General features: G+C 39.1%; 1 protein-coding gene across 6 annotated transcripts in view; it reads right to left on the reverse strand.

Moving 5' to 3' along the window:
- Nucleotides 1–8,502: 8,502 nt before the first annotated feature.
- The window catches only part of LOC126336272 (muscle-specific protein 300 kDa-like), a 199,689-nt gene continuing 193,174 nt past the window's right edge, over nt 8,503–15,017 (reverse strand). For all 6 annotated transcript variants that reach the window (XM_049999771.1, XM_049999782.1, XM_049999792.1 and 3 more), the window contains one exon: nt 8,503–12,325. In XM_049999771.1, the coding sequence (XP_049855728.1) occupies nt 12,310–12,325 (16 nt within the window). In that variant the 3' untranslated portion in view covers nt 8,503–12,309. The remainder of the gene's footprint in view (nt 12,326–15,017) is intronic.

Here is a 15,017-nt window from a genome sequence, read left to right on the forward strand (position 1 = left end):
CATACAGTGACCCATACCGGGTCCTATGACAAAACATGCAGATTTTAGATATTGTGGTAAATAGCAAAGCCTGCAACTATTGCCATTAATCATGTCAAACCTGAAGTGTGCTTAAAGAAGAACTACCACTCGCAGCACTGTGGCTACAGCAGCCTTCAGTACTGACGCCACAACTCCTACCTCAAGAGCAATGACCAGCCAGCATTGACTGACAAGAGCGCACGACTGACTCGAGCCACTGTGGAGGTTCTTTTTACGTATGTGTATTGTTGATGTTTATATGTTATGTAAAGTTGGAGTTAGTATGATTCTGCCCGTTTCACAACTGGAAAATTATTTACGCCATGGACTCAGTTATTGTACTTCTCGCAGTTAGTTTGCCCAACACGCTGTTTTTATATTAAAAGACACCACCGACACACAATATTCTAGATATACCGCTGCAGTATTAATAATTTAGATTTACTTTTGTGATATTGCAGCACTGAGGAGATTCTCGCAATTTCCGTTATGTGGAGTTCAAAAAAATTTACTGAATTCACGTTAAATAAACGTGGTTCAATATTAGAAAAACTGACTGCTATTACTGCCTCAAAAGAAGAACCGCTACTCAAGAGAAATTTCCAACATTTACATTTATTTTTAATTATTTGTCACAATTAGCAAATTTTAAAATATTTATTACGACTCTAGGCCATTATCATCTAGAACTACGGCATTGACCACTGCACCAGTGTTCCTCTATAAAATTAGCACAAATCATTAATATATATCACTTCATGAATATAAGAGTTGTTAGAGTAAAACATCAGCAATACTTTTAAGTAATTTTTGATTATATTTAGTCTAAATATTACATGAAACTTACATGTTTTCATGCCTCGGCACAAAATGGCTTTTTACACTACCAAGAAATGATAGGGAAGGGTTTCCGATCCTTTATCAAAAGGAACAGAGATTACAATAACAATCACAGATCATATTAGTTGATTACATAATCTTTTCAGTTTTTCTGTGATAATATTTATTTCGTTATAACGTCAGTTTTGTTGAATTTGCGAAATTCTTCAATATTATTTTTTCACGTTACGTGGCATACCGCCATAAACACTTCCCGGTCCGGTTCCTTGATGACACTCTGCTTCCAGCAATGGGGCTGATTTGGCATGTTTGGAAGTTCGTGCCAACCAGCAATGGTATTGTGTTCAGTAGTGCAGTGTAGAGAGAGAGAGAGAGAGAGAGTGTGTGTGTGTGTGTGTGTGTGTTTTAACAAATGAGTTGCAGCTGTCAAACAGCTTCCATGCCAACCACCAGGGGCACAGTGTTTCATAATATGTTTTGTGTTCTTTTGTATTGTTTATGCTTTGACATTTGAATTTTTATATGATTTTGTTTATTCCATTTTTTTTTCTTTTTTCTTCGGTGAGTGCCAGTCTCTCAGGGATACAGAGTCAATGACCATTTTACTGTTTTGCCTCTTCCTGTGTTATATGCACATACAGAATATTTCACCTGTGAATTAAAAGTTCAGAATTGTATTCAACTTAGAGACTACTTGCTTGTCCAATCTGTTCAACAGACATTGTTACCAAAATAAAGAATTTTGTTCTGTGAAACCTCCAGACTTAGTTTTGTTCATGCCAAACAAAGGTCAATTAGCTCAAATCATGTTAATCCCAACAACTTGTTTCAAGATTAGTCACAACTGTGTAATGAACTATCAGTGAGCCTTGAGCAGCCACTGGTGTAGTATCAGTGCAGTAGCGAGTCACATATTTAGCTTCCATTTTTGTTTTGTAGTTTGATTCCTCATTTCTTTCCGAGTATTTGTGCATTTGCATATTTAATTACATAAAATCCTTGCATATTTTCGTATTTGAGAGGAATAATATTGCTTATTGATAGCCATAGAGTATAAATTCACGGAGTCAGTAGATATTAGCAGTAGGATGGATAAGGTGTGTGCGTACTTTGTGCAGGTGCAGGAGGAACTGGCTGTGGTTCGTGAGCAGCTGAGCGTGCTGTTGATCACAGTCAGCCGTCTTCAGGCTGATGCCTCGAGGTGCAGCAACGGCGGAGGGTCTGGCGCGTTGCTTGAGACACCCCAGGTGTCGCTTGCTGTGTCCGCTGACTCAGTTGCCGAGGCACCTTCTAGTGTACCCGGCGCATTGGGGCCGCCCTCACCTCAGGGTGAGTGGAGGACTATAACGCATTCGCTCGAGGAGGGGGGCTAATGTGGAAGCTGGCCTCGCCCGTTCATCCTGTCAGTGGGCAGGTGGCCGCTCCTTCAGCAGGGCCCGAGCACGCACACAGGGGCAAAGGCTTGCTGGTTATTAGGAGCTCCAATGTTTGGCGGGTGATGAAGCCCCTTAGGGAAATAGCATACAGGGCTGGAAAGAAATCCAACATGCACTTGGTTTGTCTGCCGGGTGGCCTCATCCGAGATGTGGAGGCGGCCTTGCCTGCGGCTATCGAGCGTACGGGGTGCAGTCGTCTGCAAGTAGTTGCTCACGTCGGCACCAATGATGCCGGTCGCTTGGGTTCTGAGGCGATCCTGAGTTCGTAGAGGTGGCTTGTGGTTTAGGTAAAGACCGCTGACCTTGCACGCGGGGTGCAAGCAGAGCTCTCTATTTGCAGCATCGTTCGCAGAGTGGATTGGCGTCCTTTGGTTTGGAGCCGAGTGGAGGGTCTCGACCAGAGGCTTCGTCGACTCTGTGATGGTCTTGGCTGCAGATTTCTAGACTTGCGCTATTGGGTGGGGAATTGTAGGACACCCCTAGATATGTCAGGGGTGCACTACACAAAGGAAGCGGTTACTCGGGTAGCGGAGTACTTGTGGCATGCACATGGGTGTTTTTTAGGCTAGGCAGTCGTGAGAGGTGTCCTGATGAACACTCACCAGTTGACGTGCAGGCAGGGAAATCAGGACACACTCAGTGTAAAGATAATTCAGCTATCAAGATATTAGCAGTAAATTTTCAGAGTGTTCAGAATAAAGTTCCTGAATTTACTGCCCTCCAGGAAGTGTGTGGCGTGCAAATTATTCTCAGGACTGAGACCTGGCTGAACCCTGAGATAAGAAGTTCTGAAATAAATATTTAGTGAGGGCTGGAACATGTATTGGAAAGACAGATTAGACACCATAGGAGGTGGTGTCTTCATTGCAGTTGACAAAAATATTGTGTCTACTGAGGTTGAAGTAGAGTGTGATTGTGAAGTTATCTGGACACGTTTAACTGAGCTACGGGAAATAAAGTTAATTGTAGGGTGTTATTACCGACCACCAGGTTCCACTGTGACAGTTCTAGAATCATTCAAAGGGAGTCTACATTCTGTGTCGCAGAAGTACCTGGATCATGCTATATTAGAAGTACCTGGATCATGCTATATTAGTCGAGGGGACTTCAACCTACCTAGTATAGACTGGGATGTCTATGAATTCATTGCAGGTGGTACAGACAAGCCATCGCATAAATTACTTTTGAAAACATTATCTGAAAACTGTCTTGAGCAGCTAAATAGACAGCCAACGCGTAATGGAAATATTTTAGATCTGGTTGCCACGAACAGACCAGACCAAATCAATGGTGTCAGTGTTGAGACAGGGATTAGTGATATTGTTGTCATTACGACTATGGTTACAAAAGTTATAAAGTCGGTCAAGAAGGCTAGGAGAGTATTCTTACTAGAAAAAGCAGAGAAGCAGTTGTTAGCATCCCACTCAGTAAATGAATTGACTTCATTTACTTCCGGTACGATGGACACGGAAGAATTATGGGTAAATTTTAAACACATTGTAAATCATGCATTGGACAAGTATGTGCTGAAAAAGTGGGTTACGGACAGAAAAGACCCACCGTGGTTTAACAGCGCAATTCGGAGAATCGCAATTCGGAGAATGCTCAGCAAGCAAAGGCAGTTGCACTCGCGGTACAAGAAAGATCGGGAGAACGAGGACAGGCAAAAGTTAGTAGAGATTTGTGCTGCTGTAGAAAGAGCAATGCGCGAAGCATTCAACCACTACCACCGTCATACCTTAGCAAAAGATCTTGCTGAAAACCCTAGGAAATTCTGGTCTTACGTAAAATCGGTAAGCGGGTTGAAGGCTTCCATCCAGTCTCTCACTGATCAGTCTGGCTTGGCAACGGAAGACAGCGAAATGAAAGCTGAAATTTTAAATTTAGCATTTAAGAAATATTTCACCCAGGAGGATCGTAAAAACATACCGCTGTTTGAGTCTTGTACAGATTCCCGTATGGAGGATATAGTGATAGACATGCCTGGGGTTGTGAAGAAGCTGAATGGGTTGAAAATAAATAAATCGCCAGGTCCTGATGGGATTCCAAATCGGTTTTACAGAGAGTACTCTACTGTAAAGGCTCCTTACTTAGCTTCCATTTATCATGAATCTCTTGCCCAACGTAAAGTCCCAAGCGACTGGGAAAAAGTGCAGGGTGACACCTGTATATAAGAAGGGTAGGACGGATCGTCAAAATTACAGACCAATATCCTTAACATTGGTTTGTTGCAGGATTCTCAGTTCGAATATAAGTTGCTGTCCATGCATCAGCACGGCTTTAGAAAGCATCGCTCCTGCGAAACGCAACTCGCCCTTTTTTCACATGATATCTTGTGAACCATGGATGAAGGTTATCAGACTGATGCCATATTCCTCGACTTCCGGAAAGTGTTTGACTCGGTGCCCCACTGCAGACTCCTAACTAAGGTACAAGCATATGGGATTGGTTACCAAGTATGTGAGTGGCTTGAAGACTTCTTAAGTAATAGAACCCAGTACATTGTCCTCGATGGTGCGTGTTCATTGGAGGTGAGGGTATCATCTGGAGTGCCCCAGGGAATTGTGGTAGGTCCACTGTTGTTTTATAAATGATCTTTTGGATAGGGTGGATAGCAATGTGCGGCTGTTTGCTGATGATGCTGTGGTGTACGGGAAGGTGTCGTCATTGAGTGACTGTAGGAGGATACAAGATGACTTGGACAGGATTTGTGATTGGTGTAAAGAATGGCAGCTAACTCTAAATATAGATAAATGTAAGTTAATGCAGATGAATAGGAAAAAGAATCCTGTAATGTTTGAATACTCCATTAGTAGTGTAGCGCTTGACACAGTCATGTCGATTAAATATTTGGGCGTATCATTGCAGAGCGATATGATGTGGGACAAGCATGTAATGGCAGTTGTGGGGAAGGTGGATAGTCATCTTCGGTTCATTGGTAGAATTTTGGGAAGATGTGGTTCATCTGTAAAGGAGACTGCTTATAAAACACTAATACGACCTATTCCTGAGTACTGCTCGAGCATTTGGGATCCCTATCAGGTCTGATTGAGGGAGGACATAGAAGCCATTTAGAAGCGGGCTGCTAGATTTGTTACTAGTAGGTTTGATCATCACGCGAGTGTTACAGAAATGCTTCAGGAACTCGGGTGGGAGTCTCTAGAGGAAAGGAGGCGTTCTTTTCGTGAATCGCTACTGAGGAAATTTAAAGAACCAGCATTGAGGCTGACTGCAGTACAATTTTGCTGCCGCCAACTTACATTTCACGGAAAGACCACAAAGATAAGAGAGATTAGGGCTCGTACAGAGGCATATATGCAGTCATTTTTCCCTCGTTCTGTTTGGGAGTGGAACAGGGAGAGAAGATGCTAGTTGTGGTACGGGGTACCCTCCGCCACGCACCGTGGATTGCGGAGTATGTATGTAGATATAGGTGTAAATTGGAAATTTAGACAAAGTAGTCATATGCCACTTTGGTGTTTTCCTGGTTGTAACTGTTCTAGAACTTGGAACTCTTGAATAAATATTGTTCAGAAATCATAAATGAAGCTCTCAAGTCAAATGTAGCAACAGAGCAGAACCCATACTTCTACAAAATTTCAGGTTGCAGCGCTGATTCTTCACTGCTGTAAATACCAATGTTGGCTTCATATTCTAAGCTGCAAAATACTGTTGTCCTGTTTAACACCATAGGGTCCAAACAAACAAAATTTCACATTAGTCAGTTGGTTTCTTGCCCTTGTCAGAATAGCCCCTACACTGATCACTTTTCTTATAAGGTGCTTCTATGTCATCTGATAGAGAGACTGATACAGAGGTGGACAGTCTCTCAGGAAGTATTAATAATCCTACTCACTAACAAACTTGCAGTGATATATAATACAGGGAAGGCTGGTAGGGGAACACCAAATTTTCATTGAGTCATGGAACACAATCAATCTAAGGTGTTTCCTTTAAGTCTTCACAGCAGTCTCAAATGTCAGGCAGTTTAAGTCTTCAGATATTAATCACATTTAAATAAATGGAACAGTTGTCACCTTCAGGGATTATTGATGACAGTCATGAACAACTTCATGAAGTTATAATGGAAACAACCATAAATAACTAACAATTTAACTTGGCCTAAAAAGAAGAATAAAAGTGTGAAAATTATTATATTACTAGGATTCTTTGCTGAAAGGAAGTTGTAGATTGGAATCACTTGTTTCTGAACAAGGCACTAGTTAAACCTAAGTGGCTGTGCTTCACTGGAATCTGGACAACTACCTATTCTGTGAGTTTGCTTATATTATGAAGAAGTGGCTCTGTAGTGGTCTTGCACATGTCCATGTGTTCTGCAGCTGACCTTAGGGCCTTGAAAGGGCTAGTCAGATGAAATTGGTAATCCTGAATCTACATCTATACTCTGTAAGTATGGTGTTCGGCCAAGGGCAGTCTGGCACCACTTTCATTTTCTTCCTTTACTATTCAATTAGCAATTGGAACAATGAAAGATAGTCTGTTAGGAAGCCTTCATCTAAGTCACAATCTGCCAATGACTTTTCTTTTTAGTTTCTAATCTCTACGTTTTTTGTGGATTCACTGACAATGTGTCATTTGTTTTGTAAATGATCAATTCAATAAATAATCATATTCTGCTCAGACAGAGAAATCACTGTAGAGACAATAGAGTTATGAAATAGTGTTCGTGGAGTAAAATCCTGAACTAAGAAAGTAATCAACTGCAACTCTGATCTTGTCTGTCTTTATCTGTCATAAATATAATGAAACATCAAGCTGTTACTACACACTTTGCTATGGATATGTTAAATGTATGCTAAAATTATGATTCAGGTTAGATTTTTTTTCACTTATACACTGACACAAAAAAAAAAAAAAAAAAAAAAAAATGCAACACCAAGGTGGGGTTGTGCAACTTGAACCAAAGTTTGAGATTGGACCGGGTAAGTTGACATTAGTCAAGAATGCCTTTAAGGTGACAAAGATACCATTATCAACACCTCACTGATTATGAAGAAGCAGGATGTTCCTTCTGTGATACTGGAGAAATACTAGACAGGAATACAGCCACTGTACATGACGGCTGGAAGTGGTCGTCATGAGAATGTACAGTGGCAAGAAGACCACAGTCCAGATGTCCATGTGGCACTATTGAGAGGGAAGACCATCTGGTTCAGTGTATGGCTCTGGGGCACATTTTACTTCATCTGCAACAGCAATTTGAACAGTAGATGGCACCACAGTGACAACGAACTGTTACAAAGTGGTTAATTCAAGGGCAGCTCCAAGCCAGACTCCCTGTAGCCCACTGATCCCAAACCACCACCATTTGCAACTTCAGTGTCGTAAAGTGAGAACTCAATGGAGGGCAGGATGGAGGTCTGTTGCATTTTCTGATAAAACCTAGTTCTGCTTCTGTGCCAGTCGAGGCTGAGTGTTGGTTAGTAGGAGGCCAACTGAGGGTCTGCAACCGATCTGTCTGTGTGCAAGACACACTGGACTATAGCTGGAGTTATTATCTAGCGTGCATTTTTGTATGACAGCAGGAGCACTCCTGTTGTTATGCCATGCACCCTGATGCACATTGGTAGGCTATGTAAATCTGGTGATTCGATCTGTTGTACTACCATTCATGAACAGAATTACAGGGCTTATTATCCAGAAGAATAATGCTTGCCCACATACCACTGTAGTAACCCAACATGCTCTACAGAGTGTCGACATGTCACCTTGTCCTGCTCAACTACCAGACCTGTCTCCAATCGAACACATATGGAACATCATCAGACGACAACTCCAACACCATCCACACACAGCATCAACTGTTCCTATGTTGACAGACCAAATGTAACAGGATGGAACTCCAACCCACAAGCTGACATCCTGCACCTGTACAACATGATGCATCCATGTTTTCACTCAGCATTCTGGTGGTTATACTGTTTATTAATGTACTAGCATTCCACATTTGTAATGGCTTGTCTCTCACTTACATTAACTTGTGATCTTGCAATATTTATCACTTAAATATGTTACTTATAAAAATGTATTCCTGAAATTTCATTACCCTATATTATCTTTTGGTATTGTGATTTTTTCCCATCAATGCATTTGAATTTTGTGGGAACTTTTTATTTTTTTTATTAACTTGATTGGCCACATTGGACCACTTTGAGTCATTCCTTGTTCACTTTCTCTCTGAAGATTGTAATTTTGACTCCTTTATTATCAGATTTGTAAAAAATATAATAACAGACTTATGTCAAGTTAACACAAAGAATAGTAATGTATTTTAATAGATAAACAATTGGTAAAGCAGCTGAAGTTTCACTGGCAAAATATATATTAACATTCAGATTGAATGCTTACATCAATACTATCAAAAAGTTCACATAATAGAATGTATAGTTAACAGTTAAAAACTCAGCAATGTTGCTATGTGGTCAACAAAGCTATTTAAATAAAATTGAAATAAAAAAACAGTGATGAAAAATAGTAGCAGTAACAATAACAAATATAAGGAACAAAATCAGTGTATGAAAGTAAAGCCAAGGAAAGCAAGTGTTAATTAAAAGTGTAGCATATTCACATTTTTTGTGCTCTAAAAGGAGCATTTTTCCACTGGTTGCACCATATTCTAATTACTATATGCACAACTGAACTTATTATTTGCAGATAGAACAGACGTTCCCAATTCTTATAGACACTCAACAAAACTGGGTATTTTACAAAATGTGTTCCTTTTACAAGCAAGAACTAAATGTGCAATCACTTAACTTTAGCCATCAAAGCAACTAAATTCAGTTTCTTAAAATCATTCTGAACGTGTGACTTTATGTGCTGCTGCCATCTATTTTCACTGCTAGAAACCCAGTATCTCCAATTTCAATCAAGGCTCCCTCCACTGTACAAAAGTAAAATACCACTGCTAACAATAGTGTCACACAACACTGCTAACAAGGCACAGTAAAGCATCATTTCACTTGCACTTACTGAATCATGCCACGTACATGCATAATCTGTTTTTAGGCAATACTGGCAGTGTATTAAACTGTTTCCGGCAAAAACATTTTCTGTTCATGTCGGCATCTGGCTCCTAGCTGACAGAGCCTTACTTGTGGCACAGCTAACAGCTGATCTGGCTATGACATAGCACCATGAAATAAATGCCAGTTAATAAATACTCATGATTCAAGTGATTTTTCTGTACTATCATTAAGAATTCCACATAACAGTAAGTCTTTACTTTTCTTGTAGAGGGGGGGGGGGGGGGGGGGAGGTGCAGGGGGAGGAGATAATTAACTGTTGATGAATACTCATAAAACCAAAGTGTCAATCCACTAACAAACTGTGGAAACAGAATTACCAAGTCCCTTTCATACAGTGGCGTTTCAAGTATGTTTATAAACACAGTGTTATTGGCCTTTTGTTGAAATCCCACAAACGAATGCTCTTCTCCTCTCTGTGACAAGTTTCATTTTTAGTACTGCTGGTACACACACACAAAAGTATAAATAGATGACACTAGCCTAGTTTCAGAACTACTAGCTCCTTCCTAGAGGAGAAGCAAGGATAGTTTGGGGAAAGTTAAAAGAAAGGAAGACACATCACTCAGTCCAAAGGACAAGAGGGACCTGTCTATAGTTATGACCCTCATCCTCATTATAGTGCGTCTCCATCATCTTTGAGTCATAGTGACCTGTCTTGCCCTTTTAACATTACTTCCAACCTTCTTTCCTACCTGAGGAAGAAAGTGACAATTCTGAAACCTAAGACAGAGTTACAGTGTCATGTACTTTAATTTTTCTGTGTGTAGAAGTGTATATCCCCCCCATCTGCCTGAATGTATGGGTATTGGCCAGTAATTCTGTCTCATAATACAATAGTTTTCTTGACTGAATTTTCCTCTTGATACAATTAACCGCCCTTCTGACATCACCTGTTGTTCTGTCTGAGCGTTGCCTGCAATTTTTGCCTATTTTGATACGTGGTGATCATTTTATGTCTTCAGTAATCTTTCTTTCTTTGGTCTAGGCTTGTTCTAACTACTTATGTGTCCATCTCCTCCTGGGATCTAAGAGACCTGCTCTTCTCTATTATGATGGTTACTCAAAATTTTATTAATTATTTTGAAAGAATAAAATAAGTAATTAATGTTTTGTCTGTTTTCTGATACATAACTGCAGCCCTGGTACACTGAGAATGCCCCACACCACTAGAGAGGTCAAAACCAAATGAATGATGGAGACATGCTGTATCATTCCATTTTGACTACTCTAGCAGCATTCTACAGTACAGTGCGGATTTCAGTGTGTACAGAGACTCCACATATATATCCAAAAATAGTAAAAAAAATAATTTCATAACTTTATTTTTGAGGTAATAATTAAAACTTCATGACTAGCTCTTGTAACTTTCACCAATCTATCAGCCCTGAGGAAGGAGCGGTATTCTAACACATCACCTGACAACCTTGCACTTAAAGACACCAGTTACCTGGTCTGTGCTCCTAGCATCACTAGCATCAGTCACAGCTCAGGACTAGTGAGGCCTCTAACCTGTGTTTAGCAAAACACCTACTTCATACTACCATTTCTTTCCCACATAAACAACCTAGTTGCTGCACAGTTGCAAGCTACAAAACCTGAGTGGTAACAGCTGCTTAAATAACACAATCATAAGAATCTCCCCCTCCTCCTTCATCAGTTGCTACCTCAAGCTCTTCAGGAGACAACTTCCCCTCACAGCACATCATATGTTTCCACATCCCTCTGACCTAAAACTCATTTTGTTCCCATACACCTATATCTATCCATCCTATGCAACACTCCCTTGCCATCAACCTTTCCTCTTACTATTTCCAAATAAATTCTCTCCTTTACCAACACTGTTCTGTCCTTTACCTCTCTAACCTACATTTTGAGACTGCCGCGAAGAGCCATCTGCCTAACCCATTTGCCCTGGCAACCACCCAATGGTCAGTGTTACCAGAGCTGCAGATGGGAGACTTCTGTTCTTCGATGTACAAAACTAGAAGTATGTCCAAAAATCCATGATTCAGTCCTCAGACCTATTCTGTCAAGTCTTTTTTCTTTCACCTCTGTCAGTGATCTGTTAATATGACAAAGGCCAAGTTGCACATGATTCAGAGTTCAAATACCATATCCAATAGAACCATGCCTAGTAGGGGCCAACAGTATTCAAACCAAACTTTGGTTTGAAGAAAGCTTTGTTTTTAACTAGAAAAAACTACCAAGTTTGTGTGTTTTTTAAGTTGGCCTATCTTCATCATGGAATTTCCATTTCATAACATTTGAGAGAAGCTTGTCATTTTGAATTACAAGAAAGGAATGAAACAAACAGAACCTTCACAAACAGAAGCGTTGTTTTGAACGTAAGTGCCTGTCATCAAAAATAAGACAAATATGTCTACATGGACATGACTAGTTTAAAAATTAGATTACAACAACTGTTTTAGTCTTCTCTTATGACTCTCAAATATCAAGTTTGTAACTCATCTGACTTTTTTAATGTGCCATTAGTGACACAAAAGATGTCCACTGGGGCAGGTATTTAACAAACACACCAGTACTAACTTCTGCATTGATACATATTTAGGATTATTAAGACTTGTTTTTTAAAATTAATTCTTGATGCAGCATAAGCAAATTTATATTATTTCTGCATTATCTCTCCCTCTCTCTCTCTCTACTCCCTTTCTTTTCTACAGTGTCTAAACTTGATCATTATCTACCTCAATCTTTATCATGCATTTATCAGTATGTGTCTTCTGTCTCTTATCTGACATGTGACAATATTCTGTAATGGTCTGCATCTCAGCCTCATTTTTGAAGCTATTCTTAATACCATATGCATGCATACAGGGAAAAATGTTATCCATTGCTGCAAGATGCACTTGCGCTAACATTTCTATCCATAAGCATAGCACTTTCAGTCGAACCATCCTCAGAATACATAAATTTTCTTCTGGCACACTGCTTCTATGTTGGTTTCATAACAGGATGCATCTGTAAAAATTAAAATCAGCTGCTTTTAGTTGACATATCTATCAAACTTGAGAGGTGTACTTCAGATGAGGTAATGGTATATGGAGCAAACAACAGAAATTCACATCACATTGCAAAAAAAGAAGGTCAGATAGAGGTATTGGGGCAAAGATTCCACTTAGTACTTTGACCATTTCCTGGAACATGAAAACATTGAATAATTGTACAAACTCATCTAACTACGAAAGCAACTTGGATTAGCTACTATCAGATACTACAGAATGAAGATAATGAGCCAACACATACAAGCAATGCCTCCAATGGTACAATGAAATTTACCAAGTGGGTGAGATAACCATTGAGGGTACATGGAGCCCAAATACTTTCACAAGAAAGTGCAGGAGTAGACGGAATTAACACAAAGTTACTAAAATATGGAGGACCAATTCTGGAACTACACACCTTGAAAGTAATAAGCACTTCCTCGAAAACAAAGGTAATACCACAGAAAACTACCATGCAATAATTATTCATAATAAATGTTCCAACCTTTATGCCATATGAATCAACTACTGTCTTAGAAACACAGCACAATTACTACTATTAGACGAGCAAATGGGCTTACACAGGGAAGATCTTGTACTAACTATATTACTGTAATACAACAAATCATAGGGAAAAAAATGAAAGAGTTTAATATGGAAATATAGTTGACGTACTTTACGCATTATTTTAGAAAAATAAGGCTACCTAAAGCACTTAATACAAGTTATCTGCAGCAAGAAACAAACATTATAACCTGAGTAATGGGTTTTAAAGGAAAAGCCCTGTATATTTCATAACTGGACTAAGCGGTATGTTTTAGATCAAGCATGGTAACTTATTAGGCGTGACTTAAGAATGCAGAACAAACTGAATAAACATCAGATGATATGTGGTACAACACACAGAACACTAGACAACAAAGTGTGGAAAGAATCAAAAACAAAATTTGTTATGTAATGGCTATATCCATTTTAACATAGGGATCAAAGTTATAGACACCATGAAAGCACGAAAAAATGCATATGCAAGTCAATGAAATGAAACTTACGAGATACACAAGAAAGTGTCAGTCTGAGGGATCAGAGATGCAATCAGTATGTGGAAGTTGAGCCGGGAATGTATGCGGTTAATGAATTTATAAAACAAAGAGTGTAAAAGGGCTAGAACAAATGTACAGAATTGCAGAAAGAAGATTAATCAAATAAATATTGAACACACACACACCACCACCACCACCACCACCACCAATAATAATAATAATAATAATAATAATAATGTAAAAAATTTTAAGGCATTGAATGAACAATAGCTTTAGCTCCTTATATTGTGCGTTCTACCAGTTCACAAATGCTACTTCATCTGCATGTAAACAATAGTGTAGTAAGCCACTATTCATACAAGCCATAGATTCTATTCATGATTCCATAGTATACGCATAAAATTGCTATGAAGCAGATGCTATCATAAATAACTATTAATTACTTCATTTTTAGTTTGCTAAATACTGTTAAGAACAAAGAAATGTTTACTATGGAACAAGGACATTACCCTCCTTTCCATTCATTCATGTGTTCTGTAGATCTTTCTAAGAGGTAGAACCTTCAAGGGGTAAGTTAAAGTATAAATAAACAAAAGACAAGCTTGTACTACAAACTTGACACTATATTAACAACAAACTATCACTACACTGCATACTGCTATTTGTGTTTGTGCCAGCTAAATTTAACATATTAAATTAGAAAGACAGCTGCTGTTTACCTCCTCCTTGTAATTTCATATTTATTTTATTATATCCTACGAATATAGTTACTTACAACTGTAAATACAGAGTCCCGTTTTTAAAAAAAAAAAAAATAGACAATGGTGTGTGTGCGTGTGTGTGTTTAAGCACTGCTATTCAAAAAAGCAATTCGGAGTTATCGAAGAGTTAGTCATTATACTTATGCAGTTTCTAATCTGTGTTTCGAGTCTCATTATACTTCCAATAAGATGAACACAAAATAATAAAAAAAAACAACAGATTATGGGGCCATAGCTCTAAAAAATAAATAAATACACTTATGTTTCAAGAAAACGAAAAACCTCATGGTGTACAAGTGCTGAAAGACAGTAGAATATTCAGCTTGTGGGATGCTGAAGTTAGAATATTATTTAATACACAGGAACTGTACGATATTGTGGATGGAACTGAAACATGATAAAACTGCAAAACTATGGAAAAAGAAGAAATGGTGACAACAGGGTGCCAAGGAGAAACATTACATAGTGCGAACAACTGAGAAAAAGGTAAAGTCATATGTAACTAATTAATGGAAAATCTCATATAAAGATGTGAAACAATTACTAACAAAGAGATAGAGGGGCTGGCCAGTACTTACCTCAGCTCATTACAGCCGATAGAAACATAGAAAACAACCGAAAATTTAAGTTCCTAGCTTTCGGAATAAATGTTCCTTCATCAGGGAGGAGAGAGGGGAAAGAAAGGGAAGAAGGGAAAGTGGATTTAGTCACTCACAACCCAGGTTATGAAGCAACAGGCAAAGGAAAACAGGTAAGGTAGCAAGGATGGAGGCATGGTTGTCAGAGGGAAGCCAAAGATATTCTACTGTAGGTACTGTGCCAGCTTCAAACCAAAGAGGATGCATACAGAAGTAAAGAGGTGTATAGT

This window comes from Schistocerca gregaria, chromosome 1 (genome assembly GCF_023897955.1).
Source record: "Schistocerca gregaria isolate iqSchGreg1 chromosome 1, iqSchGreg1.2, whole genome shotgun sequence".
Lineage (NCBI taxonomy): Eukaryota > Metazoa > Arthropoda > Insecta > Orthoptera > Acrididae > Schistocerca > Schistocerca gregaria.